The 26,467-nt window shown below is 63.7% G+C and overlaps 11 protein-coding genes across 11 annotated transcripts in view; 4 read left to right on the top strand and 7 right to left on the bottom strand.

Annotated features, from left to right (window-relative positions):
* Positions 1-3,236, top strand: part of F751_6928 (ARF guanine-nucleotide exchange factor GNOM) — a gene marked incomplete at both ends in the record, with an annotated part of 7,310 nt that extends 4,074 nt beyond the window's left edge. Inside the window, 8 exons of the mRNA XM_011398536.1 lie at positions 457-561; positions 754-906; positions 1,124-1,192; positions 1,588-1,866; positions 2,158-2,226; positions 2,335-2,415; positions 2,568-2,766; positions 2,962-3,236. Coding sequence (XP_011396838.1) covers positions 457-561; positions 754-906; positions 1,124-1,192; positions 1,588-1,866; positions 2,158-2,226; positions 2,335-2,415; positions 2,568-2,766; positions 2,962-3,236 — 1,230 coding nt within the window. The remainder of the gene's footprint in view (positions 1-456; positions 562-753; positions 907-1,123; positions 1,193-1,587; positions 1,867-2,157; positions 2,227-2,334; positions 2,416-2,567; positions 2,767-2,961) is intronic.
* A 246-nt stretch (positions 3,237-3,482) lies between these two features.
* F751_6927 (hypothetical protein) lies at positions 3,483-4,337 on the bottom strand (the record flags this gene model as incomplete). The annotated part of the gene is made up of 2 exons (XM_011398535.1): positions 3,483-4,001; positions 4,212-4,337. 2 exons carry the CDS (start codon positions 4,335-4,337, stop codon positions 3,483-3,485), a joined length of 645 nt encoding a protein of 214 aa, XP_011396837.1.
* Positions 4,338-5,827: 1,490 nt separating this feature from the next.
* On the bottom strand, positions 5,828-7,294 carry F751_6926 (Enoyl-CoA delta isomerase 1, mitochondrial; the record flags this gene model as incomplete). Its single annotated transcript, XM_011398534.1, has 5 exons — positions 5,828-5,989; positions 6,209-6,343; positions 6,539-6,636; positions 6,744-6,895; positions 7,035-7,294. 5 exons carry the CDS (start codon positions 7,292-7,294, stop codon positions 5,828-5,830), a joined length of 807 nt encoding a protein of 268 aa, XP_011396836.1.
* A 476-nt stretch (positions 7,295-7,770) lies between these two features.
* F751_6925 (putative inactive tRNA-specific adenosine deaminase-like protein 3) lies at positions 7,771-8,897 on the bottom strand (the record flags this gene model as incomplete). The annotated part of the gene is made up of 2 exons (XM_011398533.1): positions 7,771-8,183; positions 8,339-8,897. The coding sequence occupies 2 exons, from the start codon at positions 8,895-8,897 to the stop codon at positions 7,771-7,773; spliced, it is 972 nt and encodes a 323-aa protein (XP_011396835.1).
* Positions 8,898-11,122: 2,225 nt separating this feature from the next.
* On the top strand, positions 11,123-11,606 carry F751_6924 (hypothetical protein; the record flags this gene model as incomplete). The annotated part of the gene is made up of 2 exons (XM_011398532.1): positions 11,123-11,231; positions 11,452-11,606. 2 exons carry the CDS (start codon positions 11,123-11,125, stop codon positions 11,604-11,606), a joined length of 264 nt encoding a protein of 87 aa, XP_011396834.1.
* Positions 11,607-11,797: 191 nt separating this feature from the next.
* F751_6923 (Histone-lysine N-methyltransferase setd3) lies at positions 11,798-14,246 on the bottom strand (the record flags this gene model as incomplete). The annotated part of the gene is made up of 7 exons (XM_011398531.1): positions 11,798-11,905; positions 12,002-12,288; positions 12,671-12,917; positions 13,206-13,361; positions 13,500-13,901; positions 13,998-14,090; positions 14,178-14,246. 7 exons carry the CDS (start codon positions 14,244-14,246, stop codon positions 11,798-11,800), a joined length of 1,362 nt encoding a protein of 453 aa, XP_011396833.1.
* Positions 14,247-14,948: 702 nt separating this feature from the next.
* On the bottom strand, positions 14,949-16,625 carry F751_6922 (hypothetical protein; the record flags this gene model as incomplete). Its single annotated transcript, XM_011398530.1, has 3 exons — positions 14,949-15,225; positions 15,561-15,784; positions 16,359-16,625. 3 exons carry the CDS (start codon positions 16,623-16,625, stop codon positions 14,949-14,951), a joined length of 768 nt encoding a protein of 255 aa, XP_011396832.1.
* An 863-nt stretch (positions 16,626-17,488) lies between these two features.
* F751_6921 (tRNA (guanine-N(7)-)-methyltransferase) lies at positions 17,489-18,952 on the bottom strand (the record flags this gene model as incomplete). Its single annotated transcript, XM_011398529.1, has 5 exons — positions 17,489-17,656; positions 17,856-17,990; positions 18,232-18,377; positions 18,588-18,757; positions 18,858-18,952. 5 exons carry the CDS (start codon positions 18,950-18,952, stop codon positions 17,489-17,491), a joined length of 714 nt encoding a protein of 237 aa, XP_011396831.1.
* Positions 18,953-19,431: 479 nt separating this feature from the next.
* F751_6920 (Catalase isozyme 2) lies at positions 19,432-21,854 on the top strand (the record flags this gene model as incomplete). Its single annotated transcript, XM_011398528.1, has 6 exons — positions 19,432-19,446; positions 19,627-19,723; positions 19,878-19,924; positions 20,076-20,144; positions 20,365-21,429; positions 21,666-21,854. The coding sequence occupies 6 exons, from the start codon at positions 19,432-19,434 to the stop codon at positions 21,852-21,854; spliced, it is 1,482 nt and encodes a 493-aa protein (XP_011396830.1).
* Positions 21,855-22,265: 411 nt separating this feature from the next.
* F751_6919 (hypothetical protein) lies at positions 22,266-23,748 on the bottom strand (the record flags this gene model as incomplete). Its single annotated transcript, XM_011398527.1, has 4 exons — positions 22,266-22,421; positions 22,643-22,848; positions 23,220-23,421; positions 23,680-23,748. 4 exons carry the CDS (start codon positions 23,746-23,748, stop codon positions 22,266-22,268), a joined length of 633 nt encoding a protein of 210 aa, XP_011396829.1.
* Positions 23,749-24,839: 1,091 nt separating this feature from the next.
* F751_6918 (Plasma membrane ATPase) lies at positions 24,840-26,379 on the top strand (the record flags this gene model as incomplete). The annotated part of the gene is made up of 6 exons (XM_011398526.1): positions 24,840-24,852; positions 25,037-25,131; positions 25,271-25,366; positions 25,523-25,703; positions 25,849-26,027; positions 26,212-26,379. 6 exons carry the CDS (start codon positions 24,840-24,842, stop codon positions 26,377-26,379), a joined length of 732 nt encoding a protein of 243 aa, XP_011396828.1.
* Between the last annotated feature and the right edge of the window lie 88 nt (positions 26,380-26,467).

The following is a 26,467-nucleotide window of genomic DNA, read 5'->3' as shown; positions in this document are numbered from 1 at the left end:
GCCGCGCTGGGCGGCGCGGCGGCCGCAGCGCTGCACCCCTCGCGCCGCGCAGTCGCGGCCTGGGGCACCGGCGAGCGCGGTCCCGCGTCGCTGTCCGCGCTGTCCGAGGTCCTGGCCACGCACGGCGACCTCGTGCGCGGCCCAGGGTGGCGCGCCGTGGTCGCGCTCCTCCTGCGCCTGCATCGCGCGGGCCTGCTGCCGGCCGGCGTGCTGGCCGCCGACGGCGACGACGAGGGCGGCGCGGCGGCGCGCCTGCCGCGCCGCGCGTCGGGCGGCGCGGGATCCGGGGGGGCGGCGGCTGGCGGCAGCCTGCTGTCCCGCGCACTGGGGAGCCTCATCGCCATCGACGGCGGCACGGCCGCCGGCGCGGCGGGCGAGCGCGAGGCTGCCGGCGTGCGCGCCGCGGCCGACGCCGTGGCCGCGGCCGGGCTGCCCGACGTCGTGGCCGATACCAAGTTCCTGTTGGCAGACAGCCTGCTGGAGCTGCTGCAGGCGCTGGCCTGGGGCGGCGGCGACCTCGCCGCCCTCGTCGCCTCGGGCGAGCCCACCGATAGCGCCGAGGTTGGGGAGAGGTGTTTGGTTTGGGGAGGGATGGTGAGGGGGCGCTGTAGTGCGAGGCAAGACGACGTCCTGGGGTATCAACATCGTTTGATGACGTTTGCATAATACCAGAGGCAACCACCTCTTCGAGCAAACTACGCCCCCTCTCCACTCCCTCCCCCCCTCCACCACCCAACTCCCCGCCTCCCGCAGCTGTGCCTGGAGCTGCTCATCACGGTGGCGCTCCGCAACCGGGACCGCGTCACCCTCATCTGGCCGTTGGTGCACGAAGTGCTGGCCGCTGCCACGTCAGCATCGCAAGAAAGCAACGCGCTGGTGGAGCGGGCGGTGCTGGGCCTGCTCAGGGTGGGTGGGTTGTCGGGGGTCCGGGGGTGGGGACGGTGGATAGGGGGAAAGAAGGGTGGTGGTGGGGTCAAGGCTGTACTCCTGGATGCAGCAGCCTGGTAGAGCTGACCTCGGGGCACCCCCATCTGGGACTCTGGGGCGGTCCAGCAGGTTGTCATGTCTCGGCACTGTCACGCTCCACGTGGCGGCTGACCCTGCGTCCCACCCCCTTGTCTAGGTGTGCGAGCGGCTGCTGCCGTACAAGGAAGAAACCGCGGAGATGCTGCTCAAGTCGCTGACGCTCGTGGTGGGGCTGCCCGCGGGGGTGGCCTGGGACCTGGCAGACCGCACGGCCGCAGAGGTGGGTGAATGGGTTCAGGAGGGGGTGGGTGGGTGTGGCAGCGGTGATGGAGAGGGGGGCAAATGGGTGGGAAGGGAAATGGGTGGTGTAGTGCAAGGTGTCCCGTGGAGGGAACCCCCAGGCAAAGAGCGGAGGAGGGTGTGCAGTGGACGCCATGCAGGAGGGGAACCCATGCCGTATTCTGAGACGCTGACGGCCGCACTGCGCCCTTGTACCGGCGGGCGGTGCTGCCGCCCAACTTCCACACTCGAGGCTTGTGAGGGGCAAGAGCTCGTGATATCCTCTCGTCTTCTCCCCCCTCTCCCCGCCCTCTCCAAACCTCCAAGCCACTCCCCTCGCAGCTGGCCGCGCTGCTGCGCTCCTCTGCACGCTACATCCGAAGCGAGGCGGACTGGAAGACGGTGTGCGCGCTGGTGCGGCTGACCAGCCTGCGCCCCGAGGCGGCGCCCGCGGCCTTCGAGGCGCTGAGCGTGGCCGTGCACGACCCACGCGCGCTGTCCACGCGCTCCTTCCCCCCCCTGCTCGAAACCTGTCTGCACTTTGTGGAACGCTACCGCGCGCCCTCCCCCGACCTCGCCCTCCGCTTCCTGGAGATGGTGGAGGCGCTGCTGGTGTGGCTGGTGGGGCCCGCAGGGCCCGCCAGGGGGCATGCAGGGGGCGAGGGCGCAGGCGGAGGCGCAGGCCCTGGGGCCGCGCCGGGCGACAACCTCGCCACCACCACCCCGGGCGACGCTGTTGCCGCCGCCGCCGCGACTGCCGCCGCCGCCGCCACCGCCGCCACCCCAGCCGAAGCCCCCGCCGCGGCGCGCGTCCTGGAGCTCTGGCAGCCTGGCGTGGCGGCGCTGGCGGGCGGCGCGGCGCGCGACCCCGGCTCGCCCGCGCTGCGCGACGCCTGCCTGCTGGCCCTGCAGCGCGTGCTGCTGGCCAGCCCGCCCTCGGTGCACGACGCCGGCGCCTGGGCCGGCGCGCTGGGCACGCTGGTGCTGCCCCTCGTCGCCTCCGCGCGGCGCGAGGCGGCCGAGGGGCCCAAGCGCGGCCGCCCGGGCGCCGCACGCTCGCTGCGCCTGGCCGCCGCCATGCTGGTCAAGGTACTGCTGGCCGTGGTGGAGATCCTGGCTGCCGGTCCCGGCTTCTACGCGCTCTGGTCCGACAGCCTCTCCGTCCTGGCGGTGAGTTTGCGGGATGGCGGGCGGCACTGGCTGGGTGGGTTGGGTGGTCGAACCGATGATCGGTGCGGGGCTGTCCCTGCTTTATCCCCAAACCCCAGCTCAGACCCAACTCAACCCATCCCCAAAACCCGATCCAACCCCTCCGATTCTAGGAGTGCATGAGCGTGCCGGACGAGGGCGTGCGCGACTCGGTGCCGGAGAACGTGAAGAACATGCTCCTGGTCCTGGCCACCAACGGCGTGCTGGTGCCCGGGTGGCGCGACGCCAAGGGCGCCAGCCTCTGGGACCTGACCTGGGGCAAGGCGCACGCCGTGTCCTCCGGCCTCAACCCTGGCCTCCTGGTGGCAGCGGGTGTGGTGCCCGGGCACCAGGGCAGCCCACGCAGCCCTCTGGGCGGGGCGGCGGTGGCAGCTGGGAGCGGCGGCGGCGGCGGCGACGGCGGGGACGCCCCGGCTGTCGTTGCCGCGGGCGAAGGAACGCCTGCCGGCGAGGGCACGCCGACCCATGCTCGCAGCCCAAGGGCCGGCGCACGAGAGTCGAGTCCAGGCCCAGCAGCGGCGGCGGCAGGCAGTCCCCAGCTGGCGCAGGAGGGCGCCACGGGGACGCCAGAGGTCGTGAGCCCGCCCACCCCTGGAAAGCCATTGGCGAGCGGCGGTGACGCGACGACGCCCGCGGCCCCCGACGCTGTTCCTCCCCCAAGCGGCGTCGCTGAGACGACCGGCGCCGACCCGCCGCAGACCAGCCCCGGCTCCGACCGCGAGGAAGGGTCTGTCGAGGAGGCCGACGGCGAGCAGGCGTCCTCAGGGTGCAAGCAGAGCTGAAGGAGTGGATTACCTGGGCAGCACCATGTCCTGTGGCCGTGCATACTCGCACCCTGCTGTGTGGAGATGAGAATCTCGAGCTCCGGTGCACCCCTGCATGTGTTGAACCTCCCAGAGCTCCCCACCTGTCGTGACGTGCCTACTCGTCAAGTACTTTCGCACGCTATAACAGTCACGGCGTGATTACAGCGGGGCGGGGGCAATGCACAGTCCAGGTCACGAGCTAGATTTACACAGGCTGCCTCGTCAGCGCAATGACAGCGCCTCCTCCAGCGCACCGCCCAGCCCGGCCAGAAGTTCCTCCAGGGGGACGTCGGGGCGCGGCGCCGGTGCCCCGGCCGAGGCCACAGAGGGGATGTGCCAGGCATCCTTGGCGCAGGCATCCACGCCCAGTCGCTTCACGGGCAGGGCGCCGGGCTCCGCGCTGCGCCGCGCCACCAGCTGCAGCGCGGTGCTCACGTCGGCCGCCTGCTCGTCGATCAGCGCCTCCAGGCGCGCGGCGGTCTCGCGCTGGCGCTGGGTCAGCGCGCGCGCCTCCGCCAGGTCGGCGCGAGCGGAGGTCAGATCGGCCTCCAGCGCGGCGGCGCGGTCCGCCAGCTCCTTGGCGCGGTCCGCGGCTCGCGCCGCCTCGTGCTGGCTGTCCTGCAGCCGCGCCGCGGCCTCCGCAGCGGCACGGGAGGCGCGCTCCCGCTCCTCGTGCAGGCTGCCGCCCAGCTCCGCGGCCTTGGCCTCGTACCGCTCCGCAGCTGCCCGCCAGGTCTTGCACTGGGAAGGGGGAGCACGGAGGGAAGGGGGCTGGGGTGAAGGGGTGAGGTGGGGTGGCGGCCACGGTGCACGCGTTGGAGCGCAGCATGGGACAAGTCCCCCCTGCAGCGGGTGCAATGACTTCCATCGCCACTGCAACAGCCCCCTGAAAGCCATTCCTCCTCAGCATGAGTTTAAAACCCCCCGGCCCCCATCATACACCCAACTCACCTCTTCCGCCGCGGCATCCCGCTCGCGCTCGGCCACCGCCAGCGCCTCCCGCATCAGCCCCGTCTGGGTTTGCGCGGCCACCACGGCGGCGCGGTACCGCGGCACCACCGCCTCCATCCTCGCCATTGCGCTGTGCACGCTGGCGGGGGTTCCCGCTGCCGCCGCCGCCGCGGCGCCCTCCTGCTGAAAGAGATCGCGCGGGTCCAGGTCTGGGTCCGCGGCTGCAGGCGGGGTACTCTGCAGGAAGAACGACGCCCGCTGCGGGGAGTCCAGCGGGCTCCGCGCCCCGCCGGCGGGTCCCTTGTCCAGGGCCTGCAGCTCTTCACAGGCCTGTTTGATGATTTTGGGAGGGGAGTTGGGGGGTGTTTCTTGATGGCGTACCATGTGAGTAGGGCCGGCAATGGGGCTAGGGACCCGGATCAGGAGCGCCAAAGCGGCTCGGATCGGGGCAGGGCAGCAGTGCCGCCGCCTCACGACATAATGGACAGGGCAGCTGGCCAAACCCACCTCGCCACTCCTGCCCCGCCACCCCGCACTTCACATTCGCACCGCATCCAGCAGGGACAGGGCTCGGGTGCGGGGCATGCCTGGGCTCGACCCCGGGGGCACTGCCTCCAGGATGACCTGGCGCAGGGCTGCCAGCTGGCGCATCGTGGCCCGGCAGGCGCCCTGGGTTGCCCTGGCCCTGGCCTGGATGGCCTTCTCCACCAGCGGGAGGCGCGAGGCCAGGGCATGCATGGAGGCACGGGTGGTCTGTGCCTGCTCCTTGCGCCAACGCCGCTCGGAACGGACCTCGTCTTCGAGGCCGCTGGGAAGGGTAAGTTGAGGGTGGAGGTTGCAACGGGAGCAGCCAAGGCAGCATCGAGGAGGCTGGGTTCTCATCTAGCATATACGGGACCATATACTGAGTGCATGGGACATGCATCCATGCCTCGATCCAGACCTCAGAGGAGCGCCGGGTACCTGGCGACATAGCGGAGACGTGAGGCCTCCTGCTGGGCTGCAGTTAAGGCATCCTGGCAGGCAGCTGCGTTCTCGGAAGCTCGCTCTCTGCGGCGCCGCTCCCGATCCAGCTGTTCCTTTAGAGTTCCTATCTCCCTCAGGAGGGAGGTTGCCTGCACAGTCGGCGTATTGGGGTTGGTGGGCCTCGTCCAGTGGGCTCACCGACCCAGATGCCAGTACACTGAACACAGCTTGCCACCTCACCTGCATCTCTGCTCCCTTGGATCTGTGCAAATTGATATTTATATGCTGTATGGGATCGTTTTCATCGCCATTACAGAGTCCCTGCATCCAACCGCTGATCGATAACGGTATCGCAGCTTCCGATCTCCCGGTACCGGCGGGCATCGGCATCTGCCGCGCCTTCATTTGAACCTGTTCACGCGCGCCGGAGGTACTACAAGCATCTCACCCACACCTTGACATGTTCCTTGAAGTACGCACTCACCGCTTTGATTGAAGCAATAAAGGTAACGTTCAAAATTTTGGGCCAATGGAATGCCTCAATGGGATTCTCCACCACTAAATCGCATTCTGCCGCCTCGGCATGAGCACTTTTGTTTGCACTGAATGGGCAAAGTGGGAACTGCAGTAGGATGCCATCTATAAACATCTCAGAGCTTGGAGGTCTTCTTGGAGCTGAGCCGTGCCATGACCTTGCCCAGCGCTTCTGTGACGGCGGGAGAGTCGAGCGACTCCCAGCCATACTCCCACTCCGTCTGGCAGTAGGCGGACCACTGCGCGCTGTACTCCTCTCGCAGCATCCTCTTGGTTGCCTGCAGGAGGATGAGTTACCCAAAGATGGCTGAGGAGAACACGTCTCGAGCACAGCCTTTCCGGAGCATGACGACCAGCCTCCCTTGACTGGCAAAGCACATCGAGTGGTGAGCTCAGGGGCTGGCGGGCTCACGATACCCCTTCCCTTGACCCTGCGCAATGCGGGCGCATGCAGATGCTGGCCCAGCACGGGGACCAACGGCGTCAGAAGACCTCACCGCACGACCGACGTCTGGGGCACTCAGCATGGAGGCCAGGGCTTTCTGGGCCGCTGCATCCAGCTGAGCGGTAGGTACCACCTCGTCGACAAGGCCGAGCGACAGGGCTCGGCGAGGGTCTGGAAGCTCCGCATTCTGCATGGAGGGTGAGAGCGTTGGGGCTGGGTGGTTGGAAGCTTCGATACCGGGACGGGCAGCTGCTCCCATCGAAGTGTCCATCACGCATGCCAACTATGCATCAAGCATCTCTGAAACCTAAGCAATGCGACCAAACCCGGTCCTGGCTTCTGATCCCATATCAAACTCCCGGCGATGCACCCTCGCACGCACCAGGCAAAGCCTCTCGGCGGTCCTTGCCCCGATGACACGTCCCATCAACCCCGCCCAGAACTTGGGCACGGAGATGCCGAGTGCCACCTCGTTCAGGCCTGTGGGTTGGGAGACATGCGCGCAAACTGAAGGTCGCTGCCACAAAGAATGCTGCACAGCACTTGACCCACAGAGTGTCGGCCCCTTCCCTCAGAATCCAACCCACCGATGTGCCCATGCTCGGTCATGACTCGGTAATCGCACGCCAGGGAAATGGCGCAACCTCCAGCCGGGCACGCGCCACGGATTGCCGCCACGGTGGCCAGTCGTGTGCTGTACAGGCGGGCCAGGAACTTGTTGGACGTCACCCAAAACTCCCTGCAGTGATGATCAAGGTGGTCAGTGTTGCACTCACAGTGAGCCGGTGTTGCTCAGACACCGCGTTGGTTGCGCAAGGTTTGGAGGGAGTAAAAGAGCATGTGAGTCCAGCCACCACGCATACCGACGATATGCTCACCTGTATCGCTGGGCAGAGGTCAGAGGGGCGTAGAGCTCCCGGATGTCGTTGCCTGCCGAGAAAATGTCCTTCTTCAAGCCCGACCGGAAGATTATGCCCCGCACGGCCGGATCTTCTTCGCACGCATCTAGGATGCTGGTCAGGCCCCTCCAGAGGTCGAGGGAAAGCGTGTTGACGGGCTCAGAGCGCACGGTGACGACGGCATACCCACCGCTCTGGACGTCGACCTGGAAACCCTTTGGCACGTTAGAGGCAGCCATTTTGGGGCGGTAATTCATGAAAAGGAATGCTCAGACCATGTCTGGGTCCTCAGTGGTGACGACAAGATGCAGCCAGAATGTAATTAAAGGCTCGCGGGCATTATTGCTAAAATCCCGACAGTGCGCTGACGTCGCGCACTTCCGACATCCCACCGTACTTGAGATAATGCTGCAGTAGCAATCCACAAATCGGGCTGCAATCGGCTTTGAGCTGACGATTGCTTGCAAGCAAGGGTGATTTGGGTGTGTAGAGGCAGCACTCCTCATGCGTTGACTGCGTGCTCTGCCAGCATGTGTAGCAACCGTCATAAGATAAATCCTGTAGAAGATGGATCGTTCAACTTAGCAATCCATGCAAAACACGGGACGATCTTTCCCAAATGAATCGAACATTGAAGAGCATTCAATAGTGAAGTTCATTGAGAGCTCTTGCAGTCAGTCAGCAAGGCGTACATAACGTACCAATGGCACCTGGCCTAGGCATGCCCACAGGCACGAGCAAGGTGGTAGACATGGTAGTGGTGGTTCAGGCTGCGCTCCGCCTGCAGCCGCAGCCCGCCTGTACCCCCGAGAGCGCCGCCCGCCGCGTCCGCGTCGCAGAAGATGACGCGGCGCGCCCTACTGTGCACCAGGGCCATGGCACACATGATGCACGGCTCCACCGCCAGGTAAACATCGTAGCCGGTGCAGAGGTAGGGACAAGGAGCGCCGTGCAGCATGATGTCCTCAGCTAGACGCGGGCGCTTGGGGCACCCATCCTGTGCTGAGCCGCCCTCCTCCTGCTGCAGGCGGGCCCTCTGCCCCGCTGCCACGGCCTCCACCGCCAGCATGACAGCGTGCTGCAGCGGGTGCACGTCGGGCGCAGCAGTGCAGCAGGCCAGCACCTTGTCTGCTTGGAGGGTGATTGGGTATGAGGCATCGACTGGATCAGCAGTCCAGACATTTCGCGAGGTTGCAGACTTTGTGTACTCGCTCCACGAACTGTGCCTCAGAGCCAGGCGATGACGAGGAGAAATGCAGGATCGCCCCCTGGAATGCACCGACCCACAAACGCGCCTGTGAAGGGGTCGACCACGGCGCAGACATTGGCGCCGCAAGCGTCGGCCCGCACCACCACCGCCGCCAGGTGCTGCCTCATGGCGGTCTCCTCCGCGGGGTCCAGGGCGACGTGCTCAGGCTGCAGCTGCGGGTCCGGCGCGCGCCAGGTCAGCGGCCAGTGTGCGCCCCACCCCGCCCAGTCGGCGCGCGTCGCCGGCGCCAGCTCGGGCACCCCCACCTCACTCAGAGACAGGGAGTGCTCCTGTACAATGGCACTCACCCCCTCCGGCAAGCCCTCGCCGTCGGGGACGGGGCACACCAGGATCTGCAGGGCAGCTGCATCCTGGGGATGCCGCCGGATGCGTTTCACATGGTGTAGGGCTGTCAGGGGACACGGGCCGGCCAGCGCCCTGGTGAGGATGCCACCATGGCTGGTGGGAATGGTGGCGGCGTACCATCTGGCGAGTTGGAGCGTGGGTGGGTCCCGCGCGGGGATCACACGGGGTTTGGCCAGAGGCGGGGCTGGGGCCCCAGCGCACACCGCCTCCGCCTGGGAGTCGCACATGCTGTTGCGTCAGAACAGGGGACGCGCTTGCATTATTTAATCACGCATGGGGTATGTACGCGCTCTTGGCGAAGCTCAGGACTTCGCCAGGAAGTTGTCTGTCGGCAGCATGCGTCGTAGAGACAAGCTCATGCGCGCGCGCGCGTTGTCCAGCAGGAAGGGGAGGGACGACCAAAATTCGCCCTCCCCCTTGTACGAGAGGCCCTGGATTTAGTGCTCACCGCAGGGTCGTAATTTACTTTTTAAACGCTCGGACATACAAAATCTAGCTCGTGGCTCCTCAACTACGGGAATCACGTCCCCTGGCTGAGTTCCTGGTGCCCACGGCTGTTTTGTCTCACACTCCCCATCCTCGGCAAGACGTACGCCTCCACCACAATCGCATCGACGTGATGTACCATTTGGTATCCCAGTACGTCGCTAGGCCTCATGACTAGTAGAGTTGCCTTTCACCCTTACGCTGGCGCAACTTAAAAGTATGCACGGAACCTGTGCCAGGGTCCTTCATAACGCCCCCAGCATCTCCTTCCACAGCCTAACTTTCCCGATGGAGAGATTATGGCCGAGAACCCTCCTCGACTGGCTCCCAACCTCCCTCCAGGAGGGCCCTCACTTGGGATTCCCACCCTCCTCCAAAGATCATCATCCCTAAAGACCGTGGAACACTGCCCTGCTATGGTATTGTATTCGGTGCTCTGGACTTGGCAGCCCCCCAAAGGTGGACAGTCCCCGCCCGGCCGGCTTCCTATCCAATCAAACAGTTATTGCTTCCAAGAAGTACACGATTGTCCTGCAGATCCCTGGCATATACAGTGGTGATGCCCTGGCTTCGCTCAGTGTCTTCTGGATGGAAGCCGTGCTGGCTGACCGGCTGCCTTGGCAATCTTTTCTGAGGGAGTTTTCAGCATGGCTGCCCTTCACGACTTGGAAAATAAACCGCCGTCACCACCTCTCTCCACATCCGACCACTCTCAGCCACTGTCGTACACGGCCCTCCTTCTGTCAACATACGCCTCCGTCCGTTTCCTCCCTTCCCCACAACCTCAGTCCCAGAGTGGGCCGAGGACCACCGCAACCCTTTGATACCCTGTGCTCTTGACCCAGCTGAGCACCTCCACCGCACCCCTCCCCGGCTCCTGCCCGAGCCTGAGAAGTTTCTTGACAATTACCTGCGCGTGAGCATGATCTGCCCCAATACCTCATGTTTGGGCGCGGGTATCCTGTTCAACCCCCAAGAAGGACGGCAGCATTTTGGTTTTGCGTGGAGCTCGGGGCTCTCTATGCCAATACGGTGAGCGATCGCTCCCCCCTCCCTCTCACCATCGACATCTTAATCCAGTCATATGGTGCCGCCGTCTATGGAAATGATAACCGAGGCGTACACTATCGGAAGAGGTGAGGGGTCCCAGAGCCGGGTCCCAATACATTTGGTGCGGAGGTCTCATGCTGGAAGTCCTGGGGCCTTGTGGGCCGCCAAGACTGATGCATAATATCTTCTGACGCAAGATTTTGGCGCGATCGCCATCTGTTTGTGCACAGTATTGTCGACTGTTGCTGCATCTCGACCCCACGAGGGGCATCGTGCTAGGAGTGCTGTCCTATCGGAACACGGGTTCAAACACACAATCAAGCCATTTCACGCCGACCGCACCTGGCGGGGATGAGCTGGCATAACTCGTGTAAGCCCTATCAACCATTCCCAACCATTGCAGCGACAAACGCAATAAACTGAACATAATCTATAATGTGTGTGTAGTGCACGAGCTGGCGTCGGTCGCTGGACCCATTGATTTCGCACTCCCCAGGTCCATCCCGCCGGTCATGGAGACCGCACAGCTGCCCCTGCCCCACCCCTCCGAGTGTGGATCCGACGAATGGGCGCGCCAGATGCGTCTTCGCTTCAGTCCCGTTGGCATGTGCAGCGAGACTGGCGACATCGTGCAGGACTTCTTCCGGCCTAGCGGCCTTGCACTGTGCGGCGAGGAGGGGTCACGCTGGGGCGCTGCCCAGCAAGCGGCCCTTTACATGGCAAGTAGTGAGATGGAGGGCACATACGCAGGCCACTCCATTTGTCAGATGGACTGGCTGTTGAGGCGAGGGACAATGGCATCATGTGTACGCCTCACTCCTCATGGTACACACCAGAGGCGCACAGCATGATCCCATGCCCGGCACCCGCCCTCGAGCAGGGTTTGGAAAAGTATGGGGTCGGTAGGTGGCGGGACATGGCCACGGAGCATCCGGCGCTGGAAGCCTTTGATGATGCAGCCATCCGGACCAAGGCGGCCCGCCTCTTGGGCACGCAATCGCTGGCCCGCCATGCGGGGTGGAAAGGTGCGAGTTTTCTAGGGGGCTCGAACCCTGAATGCCGCGGCACGGCTGGCATGCCATAGCCCATGTGTCAAGATGACCCTCTCAGTAGCGGTGACTTGCCCAGTCCATGATTCTCAATCCAATGACAAGGCCACAGCCCCCCCTGGAGGAGGTGAGAAGCACTCAGTATCACACCATGGCCAAACCCCAATCCCTGGCTGCCCCCCGCGTCCCCTAGCAGGCAACCAGGCGGCCGTGGATGCCGAGCGGGCGCGGCACCGGGCCATTGGTATCCAGCTGGGATGCTGGAAGGGAGGAGTGCTGGTCGAGGATGCCCAAGGGTCCGTGGCCGCCGCCATGGCAAGCTCTACGCTTCCAGGCGAGCCTGGGTGCTGAGCAGCACAGTGCCCGGCGTTCCCCTTGTGTAGGTCCATTGAACTCTGGTCGGTCCGATCGTCCATCGTGGCAAAGGGTTCAGGGTAGGTCAATGCTTCCAGGGTGCGGCGTGGGTGAGGGACGCCGTCGCTGCCGCGCGGCAGTCGTCTCATCGCAGGCCTCTTCTCGCTTTCAGGAGCTGCACCGCCGCCTCAGTCCAGGATGAGCGCCGGCGCACCGGCGCCCGGGTCCTCCCCCCCCTGTGTGTCCCGCTGTCCAAACGGCAGCGCCTCGATCTGTGCCAGGGCCGCCCTCAGGATCTGCTGCTCGATGCCCACCAGGCGCGCGGCCGCCGCCCGCCGCGCGTTCGTCTCTGGGTCGCGGTCCGGGGTCGCGTCCCCTTCGCCCCCTGCCACCGGCGCCGGGTACCGCGCCAGGCGAGCGGCCAGGCGCGTGCGCAGCGTGCCCAGCGCGCGTGCCTCGCTCCCGCCGTCCAGCGGCCCCGCACCCGGCCCGAATTCCACCGCCCAGACGTCGCGCGGCGTGCGTGCCAGGGCCAGGCGCAGGAAGGGAAAGAGCGGCGCGGGCAGGGGTGTGGCCCCCCGCGACAGCTGGAACAGCTGCTGCGTGGCCAGGCCGCCGCCCTGCTCCGCCAGCCGACCGCGCTTCAGGCTGTACAGCGGGTCGCTGGCAGGGATGATGGCTGCGGGGCAACGAGCAGAGGGGGGTGTTACACGACGTGAGCACAAGTATCATCCCCCGCTGGCGGGGGTGGGGGGGGGTATTCACCAAAACGTCAGAAGCAAGCCGCCTGGTCACTGCTTTGCCCTGAACCATGCCCCGGATCTTGTACTCCTCATGCCGAGGCATCTCGTCCTCTGACACCATTGCCAGGATCAGAGCGCCCTGTTGTTCAGCCCAGGCACAGCCATCCATTTGCGAACCAACACCCATGCACTGATCTCCTCGTTGCTTTCGGATGCCTCGATTGACACCGCTCGCCCAGGAACAGCATCCCCTTCAAACCCGCAACCCCCACCCTTCCATCCCACGCCTCGCCCTTGGCCCCCTTGACACACACCCACCTTCCAGGGGGAGGCGGTCGTAGGGGTTGGCCTCGTCCACGATGCCGTAGTTGAGCAGGAGGCGCGAGTTGGGCTGCGGCCCGCACCACGCCAGCACCGGCTCGCCCGGGCGGTACGCCCGATCCGCGGCGAGCTGCACCTCGCGGGACGTGGGGTCGTACCGCAGCATGGCGCTGGCGGTACTGCTGTAGGTGAGCAAGGGCGGCCCCAGGGGCACCAACGCAAATCGTTGGGACAGCGGCACTCCCTGGTGCGGGGGCGGGGATGAGAGGGGTGTGTGATTGATGCGGGAGGGAGGAGCCAGGAAGACCTGGGGGTGACTAAGGGGTCGGTGACGAGGGGTGCACACTGACAATGAGCACGCATTCCCTGGCCTGCACGCGCCGGAGCGCCCTTTCCACCAACCTTGGCAGAACCCCCAGGCAACACCCTGCACCCTCATGCACTCCCTTTCCTTCTCAAATACAGCCCTTGAGGCCCCTGCCTGCCTGCAGGCAAGACACCCTGTGCTCCCCACCCCCTCCGCTGTGCTGACCTGGAGGTGCACCACACAAGACTGCACGGCCGCAAAGGCCTGCCGGAAGACCTCGGGCGTGAACTGCTCGGTGGGGATGTCGTAGGGGTACTGGTTGAACAGGCTGCCCGCCATGAACCACACGGTGTCCAGCTCAGCGTACTCCCGGTCGATGCCCTGTTTGAGGTTGTTGGGGGAAAGAAGAGGGGAATGAGCAGGGGGAAGTGCAGGGCAAGAAGAGGAGCATACCGAGGCGTTGTTCGCTTGCGACGCCGCCCCCTCAAGCACCACAGGAACAAGGGAGCGCGGCCACACCTTCATGCGTTCGTTGACCTGGGCGACCAGGGGGCTGCCTGCGAGGTACTGCTCTACCTGCCAGGGCTCCCAGAGGATGGGGGAGCGGGCGCCCTGCTGCCCCTTCCCCCTCAGCCTGTCCAGCTCCTTGATGAAGGGGTGCCAGAAGGAGGCGGTGCCCCGCTTCTTCTCATAGGCCAGGTACAGGGTGAGGCAGGCCAGCTCGCTGAGCTTGCTGGTGGTCAGCAGCTCGGCCAGGGAGGCGGAGTGGAAGATGCGGTCCAGGGTGACCACCAGGCGGTCGGGGACGCGCAGGACGACGTCGCCGGGGAGGGCCGGGCGCGAGGCCACCACCGTGTCCAAGGGGGCGCCGTCGCGCTGCAGGGTCTCCAGTCGCACGCCCTGCTCGGGCAGGCCGTTCTCCTGCGATGGTATGTGGGAGGAGGGATCCGGCTGTGGCACTGCCCCGGGAGGGGATGCTGTGGGCAGGGGAGGAGGGATCCATGCGCGGCCCCCCACCTGGAGCCATTGTACGAAGCGGGAGGGCGCGGAGGTTGGCGACTCGGCAGCGGCTGCGGGGGTGCATCGCCGAGGTCTATGGGCCGATGCCGTCTGTGAAAGGAGTGGGGAGGCGTGGCTGGTGTGACGGAGCCACCTGGGGTCGTTCTGGAGGTCGCACGAAACCCTCTTGCCACGCACCCGGTACCGGCGAAAGCACTGCCTCCGGGGCAGGGCGCAGGGCCGCAGCTGGGCTTCCAGCGCTACCATCGCTCCGTGGGTCTGGAGTACTCGGACCACAGAGGCCGGATGGGGATCGCGGAGCCATGGACCGGGATGCATCCATCGTGCAGCCCTCCCTGCTTTGCCGTGCTGCGCACGACACCATCATCCGACTCCCATTGGTCTGGTGGGGTATGTGGACCTCTTCAGCGAGCAAGCATCGACGTCCTGGACAGTCTAGCACACCTTGCCCGGTGACCATCGGAGCTCTTTGACGCTCACTCCTTGTAAAAGGTGCGTTTCAGCCAAGCGTGGCCATGCCTCAACAAGAGATGAACCCAGTCGTAAGGTTGCAACACAGGTGAAGCTGATCTTTTCCATCCCACAGGGGATCAGGGGAGGAGTCGTGCTGCTCATCAAATGAAGGTAATTGCTCAAAGTGCCGTGGCAGGCTTGGGTCAGCCGGTGCTCCAACCCCAGTTCATACCAATTCGGCAGTGGTGGTGAGGGCACTGTGGAGCATGCATTGCACCAGGGTCTGATCGTCGATGCACAACCGCTGCAGCCTCAGCCTGCAACCCACTCGCTGCCGTAATGAGGGCGGGCCTGTGACGGCGTCGGCCTCGCAGCGCGCCAGGGAGGTGGATCCGCCCTCGCTGCTCTCCGGCATCCCTCCACCACCAAGGAGGGCAGCGCCGCAGCGAGCAGGTCATACACTCGCATGCGGGAGTATGACCGGTGGAGCCCTCGTCAGCCAATCAGAGGCTGGGCCTCCTCCAGGCAGTGGTAGTAGTGCTTCAGGTGGTCGTTCCTCCATTCCAGGCTGGACCACTCCTGCGCGCCCTCCACCTCGTCCGAGGACAGCTGTGCCTCGGGCATGGCGGCCAGCTGGTGCCAGAGCTCGGCCTCGATGTGCACGACGCAGCAGCTGGGGAGGACGTTCCAGCACGAGCGGCGCTCCCGGACACAGGCCAGGAGGCGCAGACCGACGTGGGTCTCGGGGACGTCGTCCGGGGCCACCCACGCGCTGCAGGTGATGCAGAGGGCCGGCAGCCCGGGGGGTCACTTGACAGTCGCCACGGTGTGCCAGGTTTCATTATCCCTGGCGTCCTCGGAGAAGGTCGTGGCCCCCTCGCTGTGCTCACATTCGCAGTCGCGGAGCTCAGCACCCCCAGCCCGGGTGGGAGCTCGAGCCGGACGCAGGCGGGGCAGCACACCCTGGAGCACGCGTAGGCGGGGCCAGGGCGGGGCCAGCTCTTCCTCCTCGCCCCACGACGGCCTGCGTGAGATGTTGAGGGCCAGGCAGCGCGGGCCCGGCCCCAGGCGCTCCAGCTGTCCCTCCAGCACGTCCACAGGGCCCACAAGGCGCAGGCTGCTCCAGGGTGTGGGGAGGGCGTCCCCACCCAGAGGACGCCCAGAGTCAGCGAGCGGAGGTGGGGCAGGTCTGCCAGTCCGAAAAGGCATAGCAAGGGATCATCGATGGCGACGGTGTGCTGGAAGGGGAGCCGGGCCAGGCTGGGCGGCGGCGTCACGTCGGCGTCCTGGAGCGAGAGGGAGACCAGGTCGGGGCAGACCTCAGGCAGGCCCTCCAGTGCACGGTGGATTGGGGGGGGGGGAGGTCCTTGCCCCAGCTGACGGTGGGGCAACGGAGGCTAAGGCTGCGCAGCCGGCTCCAGCACGCCAGCTGGGGCTCGGAGCCGAAGCAGGCAAAAAGGGGCCTCCTGCGCGGGCGGGGTGCGCCGGGGCACACGGGAGGGTGGACAGAGGGTTTGGGGGAGGAGCGCATCTGGGGAGGTGGCAGCCCTGCCTGGGTGCGAGGTCGAGCTCCCAACCCTGGAGCCCGGCCTTGCACCGGGGAGCAGGACACCACCCGACCACAGGTATCACCTCCTCTGAGGCAGGGTCTGGCCGGCGCAAGGAGGGGCACCCCCACGTCGGGCCCTTCCCCGGGCCACGAGCTTGCAGTTGAGGACAGCCAGGGCTGCAAGGGCAGGGAGCCGTGCCGACCATTCAGCGTCCAGGCTCTCACTCGTGCAGATGCACTTCGAGGGTGCTGAGGTTTGGCAGGCTCGATAGCTCCTGCATCTTCGTGATCGACTCACGCTGTACCATCTCCAAGTGCAGTCTCAAGCTCTCCAAGGCGCAGGGCGGGGCCGCAACCCGCAGGTCTTCTTCCGAAACCAGGTGTAGGCTGCGGGTGCGCATGCTGGTGGCCCGTGCGTCCGTGATCAGCGGGACCAGCCACAAGCTGCGGAGCCTGGGCGGGTGCCTCCAATGGACCTTGCTGCCGTTCAGCGATGTCGCGACCGCCAAGCGCTGCAGGGCCAGGACCTTGAACTCCTTCCGGCAGGGGCCCACAATAGCTTCATCGCTCAGGTGGAGGTTTCGCCACCACCCCAACAGGGCACAGGCTGCCAGGGCAGCCATGCAGAGCAGGGGCAGCACCCTGCGAGAAAGCAATGTGCAGGTGATGTCCGTCATGGAGTCAATTGTCTGGATCCTCAGCCACGAGCCTCTTCATGGGCTGGGGAATGGGCTGTGCGCAGAGAGTGAATAGATCAGCCGACCACTCCTCTGGAGGTGCTCACCTCCTTGGATCGACAGAGCCCTCATATGTGGCAGCTGATGGATAATCAGCTTCATCCAATTCGTCTACATACTGATCCCACACTGCACGGAATATCCTGGCGAGGATGGGGTGCGGCAGGTGGAGCAGGGTGATCTTGGGCTGGACCGCCGTCCCGGAGGATGAGGTCGGGCCAGCTCGGGCGTCAGCAGGCGGTTGGCATGGCGCTTTCGGGAGCCACCCTTAGTTTTATTCAAGGTAGACTACATGATAAGATCTGTAACATTGCTTCATCCATGGTGCAGGGCCGCAACCGGCATGTCGCTCCTCATGAGCGTGCGGTCGCAGGACGTAAGTTCCCCGCAATCCGGGCTACACCTGCAATATCATGAGAGAGGAAAATTGTGAATGCCCTGTATGAGAATCACATCGAGCAACATGCCTCACCGTGGACATGGTGTTGGCCGAGACACCCACCTTCAAACGTAAAGTGGCACCTGCTCGCTGTCAGCGTTACATGGTCGGTCGTAGTGCCTTCAAGACATTGGAATATCTTCATGTGCCGAGGGAAAATGATCGAAGGATCGAAGGGTGGCACGTGAGGATGCCATGTCTGGCCTTGTTCTCCGAAAGCACATACTCTTGTGAAAAAGACAGGTGTCTACTGGTTCGGATCACGAGCCCCAGTGCACATCGCATCCGCAAGGACGACAAGGCTCAGACCTCACGTGTCCTGTATCCGCCGGTACACGGCTCGCCAGGTCTTCCCGCCATTGCGAGCCACCTTCTGACCCTCCTCTGTGCCTTGGAGGAGCAGGGCTGCCGCGGGGTCCCGCTCCACCTCCACCTCGGGCACCGCCTCGAAGAGCGGGTGCGCATCCAGCTTCTCCTTCTGCAGGAGAAGGGAGGGGCATGCTGACCGGACGCAGACTGTTGGCTGGAGTTGTGTCAATCGTGGCGGGCATGCATCGTGCCACTTCCGGCTGCTACGATGTGCATGAGGATCTCCGGGGGCCGTCTCCACCAAGGAGGCCTCCCTCATGCATGCAACTCCTACCCCACCCAAGGGCTCCATCACCCAGCCGGCCCACCATCCAGATGCCCAGTTCCTCCACATCCGTGATGGTGTAGAGGATGCCACCCGGTGCCATGATGAAGGCGTACTCCGCCAGGAGGGTTGTCTGGATGATGCGTCGGCGGTGGTTGGCGGCCTTGAAGTGCGGGTCCTGGCGACATGTCGGGGGCAGTGTTACACGGGTGTGAAGCCAGCGAGGAGTAAGGGTGGTGCCCTGCTCAACATACAGGCTCAGGACCATGCCAGCCCGTGAGCGCATTGACGACAATTCAGGGGGGTGAGCGGGCAAGGCTGCTACCTCCCATCACTTCGCAGCGCGGAACAGTGCCCGGCAGGGAGACACGAGACGAAGGCGACCGGTCCCCGCATGCACCCCAGAGATCTCATCGCACCGCAAAGAGGAAGAAGAGCTTCTCCAGCTGCCCCTTGGCAAAGTAGTTGGGCAGGCACTTCATGGCATTTGTGCGGACCACCCCAGCATTGTGGTAGCTTCCGGGCGACTGGAGCCTGAGGGCGATGACCCGAGCCTTCACATACTCTGCATGGTGATTGGAAGGGGGTGGGAGGCTGGGATGGGCAATCGGTGAGAGGCTTCAGGGATCCAGGGTCCTCGTGCTGCATGCTTTGCTCCAGCGCATCCAATTCATTTCAGTGATCGACACAGAGTGCAGACACCTCTCGTAGCAGGAATGTCGACCCACTCCGAATGGCACCAATACGAGCAGGCATCCTCCTGATGGCACCCCACCTGTGACTTTGTCGCGCAGCTCCATACCCACCACGAGCTTGCCCGGGAAGTTCTCCGCCAGCTTCACCGTGAGGCCACCGAACCCACACCCAACGTCCGCGAAACGAACCAGGGGAGGGGGCTGCCCTGCCGCTGCGGCCGCCGCATATGCTTCTGGGTAAATCTCAGCCCTGCAGAGTGTTTCCTTGATTCTACTATGGAAGTCGATGCTGACACCGCATAATGCCTCAAGCGTGTCAGGAAGTCACGCAGCCTCCTGCCCAAGCTCACCAGTTGACATGTTTGGGGGAGAGTGGGACGTCAAAGAATTGGTCGTTCAAGGGATTACTGTGTGCCCTGGCCCTATACAGCTGTTTCTTGGGCATCTTGACTTCCTGTAGAACGCAAAAGAAAGCTTCAAACGTTTCAGATACCTGTCTCGAGCCCTGAGTGCACATGTGAGATCCCTGCACGCACTTTGTCTGCAGCCCTCTTGTTCGCCATCGCCGAGTGGCGAGGGGGTAGACACGAAAAGAGGTCGCCGTATCTGGAAGGAATGTAATATACCAATCGCATATGGATACTACCCGAACGGTGTCATGTGGCCAGCTCGCCCTGAAAACGTTCGTTCCACTGAGGCAACACGACTCATGCGGGGCGTGCTATGGGTGGAAACCGAGCTGCCCCGGGTCAACGCAGTCGACGCGAACCTACATCGCTGACGTGGCCGATTTCGCAACAGCCCCCGAGAGGAAGGGAAGGGCATTTTCCACCAGTTATCAGGGGGAGCAACCGCACCCTCCACCTGCCATATTATTCCGTCTTGACACCGCTTCAAGCACTGAGAACCAGCCAGTTAGACGCTATGGATCCCTACAAGGTCTGTTTTCCCATTCCGGACTTGGGATGGACCGTGGCTCGTGTCGTCTGCACAGGATCTTCCCTCAGGACGAACGGCATGGTCTGCTCCGCGCTTGCCATGATTGTGTCTGCCTGATAGGGCAAGCACCCTACATCATGCCAACGACCCACCCCCTCACCCCCCTCCCCCTCCCTGCAGTATCGCCCCAACTCGGAGTACAACTCCACCCATTGGACCACCAACACCGGCATGCCGGTATGGAACAACAACAACTCCATGACTGTGGGAGTGCGTGGTGAGTAGGGTCTGGGGAGTGACGACGCCGGATAGGGACGGGGCATCTTCGATTCCTCCGGTCTTCAGATCGGGTGCCGGCTCCTGACCCTCACGGGCCGGTGTCTGAGGCATTCCCACTCATCATCTCGCCTTCCCCCGCAACATTCATTCAGGCCCGGTCCTCCTGGAGGACTACCACCTGGTGGAGAAGCTGTCAAACGTGAGTTCAGGGTGTTGGAATGTAGGGCCAGCATGGATGATGACATAATCCCTTGCATGTACTCGCTGGGAAGCTGTATCCCCGCCGTGTTCCTGGTGCCCAAGCACCTATGCAATGGATCCACGGACGACAAGTCGCCCTCCCACCGCAGTTTGACCGCGAGCGCATCCCTGAGCGCGTCGTTCACGCCCGCGGTGCCGTCGCCAAGGGCTTCTTCGAGGTGGGCGTGTTTGGTGGTGTGGTTGCGAGGGGCATTCGCACTGCTGTGCTTGGTGGCTTGTCAAAAGTATTTCCTATTGCGGATCAGTGGTCGCTCCGGTTGCCCATTGCCACATGGCAGTGGTGGTGTGTGCAGTCCATGGCTGCTTGCGTGCCTAGTGACACGATTCCACCCATCCCCTCATAGACACTGCCCCCCCCCAAAAAAAAACACCACACAGGTCACCCACGACATTTCCCACCTGACCTGCGCCGACTTCCTGCGCGCGCCCGGGGTGCAGACCCCCATCATCGCCCGCTTCTCCACTGTGGTGCACGAGCGGGGGTCCCCCGAGACCCTGCGCGACCCCCGCGGCTTTGCGGTCAAGTTCTACACACGCGAGGGCAACTTCGACATGGTGGGCAACAACTTCCCCGTCTTCTTCGTCCGCGACTCCATCAAGTTCCCCGACATGGTGCACGCGCTGAAGCCCAACCCGAAGACCAACATCCAGGAGCCGTGGCGCTTTGCCGACTTCTTCTCCCACCACCCCGAGGCCATGCACATGTTCACCTTCCTCATGGACGACGAGGGCGTGCCCAAGGACTACCGCCACATGATCGGGTCGGGGGTGCACACCTTCAAGCTGCTGAACGGGGATGGGCGCGAGACGCTGATCAAGTGGCACTGGCGGCCCTCCTGCGGCGTGGCCAACCTGGCCACGCCCGAGGAGATCGCGGAGGTGCAGGGCGCCAACCACCAGCACGCCACCGCGGACCTGTGGGACGCAGTGGCGTCCGGGGACTACCCTGAGTGGGGCCTGTTCATCCAGACCATGGACCCTGCAGACGAGGACAAGTTTGAGTTCGACCCGCTGGACGTGACCAAGGTCTGGCCCGAGGACCGCTTCCCGCTGCAGCCCGTGGGGCGCATGGTGCTGAACAAGAACCCCGACAACTTCTTTGCGGAGAACGAGATGCTGGCCTTCAATCCGGGCCTCATCGTCCCCGGCATCGCCTACTCCGATGACAAGCTGCTCCAGGGCCGCATCTACTCCTACTCCGACACCCAGCGCTACCGCCTGGGCGGCAACTACCTCCTGCTCCCGGTCAACGCGCCCAAGTGCGCGCACCACAACAACCACTTTGACGGCGTCATGAACTTCATGCAGCGCACCGAGGACGTCAACTACTTCCCCTCGCGCTACGACCCCGCCCGCAACTCTGAGAAGTACCCGGTGGTCACCGCTCCCCTGGCCGGGCGCCGTGAGCGAGCCGTCATCCCCAAGGAGAACAACTTCCAGCAGGTGGGTGGCATGGGTTTTGTTTTGTTTTATCTTATCATTTTTTTTTTTGGGGGGGGGGGGGGTTCGATGTGGGAGGGGCCGAGCAGGCAATGGAATGTGTGCTCAATTGTGATAGATGTCCGCCGTCACGTTCTCGACAGAAACACCATCAACGCAGCACAACGAGGAGCTGCGCATTCCTTTCCTCATGTGCACCCCGCTCCCTCCTTACCCTCACTCCCGGCACTCCTCCGCAGCCTGGAGAGAGGTTCCGCACCTTTGACCCAGCCAGGCAGGAGCGCTTCATCACGCGCATCTCCGAGATGCTGCTGGACGATGGGTGCAACGCTGAGATCCGGCGCGTCTGGGTGGGCTACCTCACCCAGTGCGACGCCGATCTGGGCAAGCGCGTGGCCCAGAAGCTGACAGCCAAGTCCGCGCTCTGAGCGCCGACTCAAAAGGCTGGTGCTGGGCCGCTGTGTGGGCTGCGCCCCATCTCCTTCTCCCCAGACCGTGGCAGAGAGCGACCTGCCCCGTGAATGTCACCCCTGCCTGGCCACCCGGGCGTAGAATCTGCCAGCTGGTTTGCTTCCGTGACAGGCTGCCCTCTCTCCATCTCGCACACTGCCACTGAGAGCGCACCCAGCATACCCACGTCTCCTGGTTGTCGTATTTCCGTCTGATGGATGCACCCCTGTAGATACTCTTGCGTTGACATGCAGCTATAAGGGTGCGAAACGAGGGGTTGACAGCATATCTTTGCTGTAGCATGGGAATTGGGCGTTGTTACAGGACCAGTGGTGGCCTGCACCTTGTGCCAGCTTACCATAATGGCCCGGGCTACGTTGTTCCGTCTGTCAGGCCACTGCTATAACGACGGCCATGGCGGATGCTAGGAGCATGGCCACTGACTGGAACCCGCCCGAGCTGAGCGCCGAGGAGGTCGCCCAGACCCAGCGCGCGGTGTATGTCACGGGGGCAACCCCCAGGATGTCGGTGTTGGCGAAGAGCAGCTGCGCAGGGGAGGGCAGGGTGCGTGGCGGTGGAGGCGAGACGGAAGGGTGGTAGCGGCCGGTGAGCAAGATGTGCAAATGGAACACTCTGCATATGACTGACCGCCCCAACATGAATGACAGTTGACTCGGCACCCTGCGCCTGCCGCCACGTCGGGGCACCTTCATCCTCATGGCATCCACTGCCCCCCCCGGGGGCAGGAGCCCTCCCTTCAGCCCACCGTGTAGAGCGCAGAGCATGTTCCCCCACTCTGCTGGGTGCTGATGCGCAGGGTGTTGACACCACCCGCGCCCCCGGCGCTGAAGGCCACGCCGCTGTAGTCGTAACAGGACTGGCCCGCCTGCCCCTGCATGCAGCCCGCGGGCATCCCGGCCTTGGGCTTTTGCTGCATGAAAGTGCCGGTGGCCAGCTCCATCCCGCCATCATCTGGCGCCAGGGACAGTGAGGGTCGGAAGGGGTGGTGTGAGGGGCCTTGGTGAGGCTGGCTGAAGCATGCAGGCTGGGTGTGAGGGCTGTGGTTTGTTGGTCGGTTTGGAGGTGGGAATCAGGGTGAGGTCTGCAGACCGGGTTGGACTACTCAGCGCAGACAGAGCTCACAAATCAATTCTGGCGGCATATTCACTCCAAACCTTGTACAAGGAAATGTGCGTCTGCTTGTGAGCATACCAGGACCATGTGGCCCATCCCTAATTTCAAGACTTCAGCAGTACAATCTGCCCTCAATCTGAGACAGTGCTCCTCCAGACTCACGACCCCACCAAACCCAGTCCACACAGCGTCCACCGACACCATCTCACCACTCCAGATGCCCACACCCTCTGGGCACTGCAGCGTCACGCTGTTGACGACCGCCAGGGGCCTGATGGGAACGATTCGGAAGTGGCCGGTGGTGCTCTGCCTCACCTCCCAGGTGGGGCCACAGGCCGCAAACACGGAGGTGGGGCAGGTGTTGCTGCTCTCCTGGATCTTTCCATTCGATGTGTAATACCTCAAGTTGTCCTACAGCAGCAGTGGTTTGGGGCAGTGAGGTTGTGGGAGGGGAGGCTGGTCTGGGGATATAGCAAGCAAGGGGAGAGTCCCGGTTGAGAGTGAGCGTTTTTGCATGTACAGCCCTCAATGGCGTTGACCCGAAGTGACTCCGCCTTCAGACAGCTGGGTGGCCTGCAGACCAATCACCCCCCACAAAGGGTGATGGTCTACATTTCGATCTCTAACTTTGGCAGGATGCGGCTGCTCCCGCGCCACCATGAGCCGCACCTGGGCGGAACAGAGGGGCAGGCCCACGACCAGCCCAGACACCAAGAAGATCAATCGAAGGATGCCCATACGCGCGTCAGGAGCTTGAATAAGGCATTATTTTACATGATAATGGTGTAGAAGATCTTGAGAAGCTCCAAGAGCCTGGGTGTGAGAGGTGAGGAGGGCCACCGATGCGCATGGTGCGGGACCCCGTCGGACCCGGGGCTGCGGCCGGCACGCCGGCCTTCGACACACCCAAGGATTGGATTCAACGAGGCGAACAGAAGCTGTTGAATTGTGCAATTCCATCTTCATGCGCATGGATCTCATGACTCGGATCCAGATTCATCTTCATCATGGTCTTCGAGAGAGCCAATCGGGAATGGGCTCGGTGGGGATGTGCCGTTGGGTGGCGGGTCTCCACCAAGGTAAATGCAAGAACTTAAACAAACGGTATTGCATCCTCAAGGCGAACGGATTTTGCTTTTAGCGCATGTGTGTGTGTTCAACACTGCTGAGTACGATTGCGGCTGTCCTTCTCAACTCAACGAGGGCATCGCAATGAGTAGTCGTCCCACAACCAATTGGGCACCCTTACTTGTGATGCATCACAAAATTATTCTGCTGCACACTGCTCCAGCTCCTTGCTATGCTGCCAGCTCATGACAGCTTGATGTTGGTGAGGGTTTCCAGAAGATGAAAGCCGGGGAGATTGTGAGGGAATAAATGGCTCCGCAACGCCTGTCTGCCATGCAGAATTGCGCGGTCAAGTACACAATTACGGCATATTATGTCAGAAAGATGATCTGCTGGTTCTCCTGCCTGTAATATTGCCTCATCTGACGACACGTGGTCGTGACATCCGGCGGAAAACCTACAACGCAGGCTCCAACCAAATTTCCGAGAACGATGGACGGTCTGTCAGAGGAGACCGCATTTGCCGCAGGTGGATACCGGATAACACTTGTTGTGCTTTCCCTTCTCGACGTACAAGGGGCAAGTGCATTCGGAGCTGGGGAAGACCGCGGCGGCCCAGGGCCCACCCACGTGCGATTTTCATCCGAGGGATATAGAGCTCCAGGGTCGAAGAGAAGGCCAGGTCAGGGTTGCCCAAGTATGCTCCGGCCGGGGTTCTCGGGGCCTTTCCATTGCAAACCGAAACATCGGTTTGGGTCACCATGGCGCAAAACGGTGAGATTTTATCGTTGAAACTCCGCGTCCGGTATTCGCTTCGCTCCGCTACCCCTGCAGTGGCTGTCAGGGGTTGCAGACTCGTCCCAAGGGCGTCAACCCTACCGCGGACGGCGCGTATCCGTCCGCGGAGAATCAAGGTGCACGCATGTCTCTCACTCCCCCACCACGCGGTACTGCGCAGGGGAGGTAGGCGTAAAGGTAGCAGATGGCGGGGCTGAGGACCAGGAGGTCGACTTCAAGAAAGTCAGCCAGGTGGAGGCTTTCGAGATCCTCAAGGTACGCAGGGCACACATGCCGCCCTCGATGATGGGACCGAGGTTCACCCCATGCGCATCCAGTTCTCCACCCAGCTCCGCCAACCCCCGGCGGACCCCGCACATCCCACCCCGCGTCCCCCCGCCTCGCCCTCCCGCAGTGCACCCCCCACGGCATCACCTCCGCGGAGGTGCAGGAGCGCCTGAAGACTTATGGATACAATAAGCTCCCGGAGGAGACCAGGAACCCCATTCTGGTGAGGAACCCTACTGGTGTGTGCGTAGGCAGTGCCCAGACGCGCACACCCCGGCAGCGGGTGGGGGTCCTTGGGAGGTACCCGCAGAGCCTGGATCCCGTTGTGATTAATCTAACACCTCCGTTACCCTGCCCCACACCCCCTTTCCCCCTGCAGGTCTACCTGTCCTACATGTGGAACCCCCTGTCCTGGGCCATGGAGGCAGCGGCCATCATCGCTATCGCCCTGCTGGACTATGCCGATTTCGCGCTGATCGTCGCGCTCCTGCTGGTCAACTCCACCATCTCCTACGTGGAGGAGGCCAACGCCGACAAGGCCATCAAGGCCCTCGCCAGTGGTGAGCTTTTGTGGTTTTGGGGGAGGGATAGAGAGGGACGAGGGGCCAGCCCATGCCCTCCCACATGGCAACCACCCGCCCTTGCCTTGATGCCCTAGCCCTCCCTCGCCACCCCCCCTCACCCCGCATCACGTCTCCATCCCAGCCCTGGCGCCGCGCGCCAAGGCGTTGCGCGACGGCGAAATGAAGACCGTGGACGCCTCCGAGCTCGTCCCCGGCGACGTCATCATCGTCCGCCTGGGCGACATCGTGCCGGCCGACATCAAGATCCTGTTCGAGGGCGAGGTCGCCCCCGTGCATGCCAACGACGAGACTCCCCTCCAGGTGCGTGTGCAAGGCCACATGTTCGCCTGAGGGCCAGAGCAAGCTGTTCATGCCTGGCAAGCATCACGGCATGCGACTCCGCTCTGCATTGCCACGCTGTCCTCCTGCAGAACACGCACCATAATGCATGTGCACCTGACACCCTGCTGAAACCCCTCTCCCGCTTGCTCTTCCTCTTGCCCAGGTGGACCAAGCCGCGCTGACCGGCGAGTCTCTGCCCGTGAAGAAGTTCTCTGGCGACGTCGCTTTTGCCGGATCCACCATCAAGCAGGGCGAGCGTCACTGCCTGGTGCGCTGCAGCGGCCTGCTTGGGGGCTGTGGTTGCGTGTTTGTTTTGGTTCCTGTGTGGTAGCATGTCTCCTGCACCACTCTCATGTGGTAGCTGCCCACCACCGCGCCGCACCCCTGCAGCCCCAAGGGTGCCTGGGAGGGTGACTCAT

The sequence above is a fragment of the Auxenochlorella protothecoides genome, assembly GCF_000733215.1.
Source record: "Auxenochlorella protothecoides strain 0710 unplaced genomic scaffold scaffold97, whole genome shotgun sequence".
Lineage (NCBI taxonomy): Eukaryota > Viridiplantae > Chlorophyta > Trebouxiophyceae > Chlorellales > Chlorellaceae > Auxenochlorella > Auxenochlorella protothecoides.
Note: the sequence above shows the minus strand (reverse complement) of the source record. Positions and strands in the feature narration are given on the sequence as shown.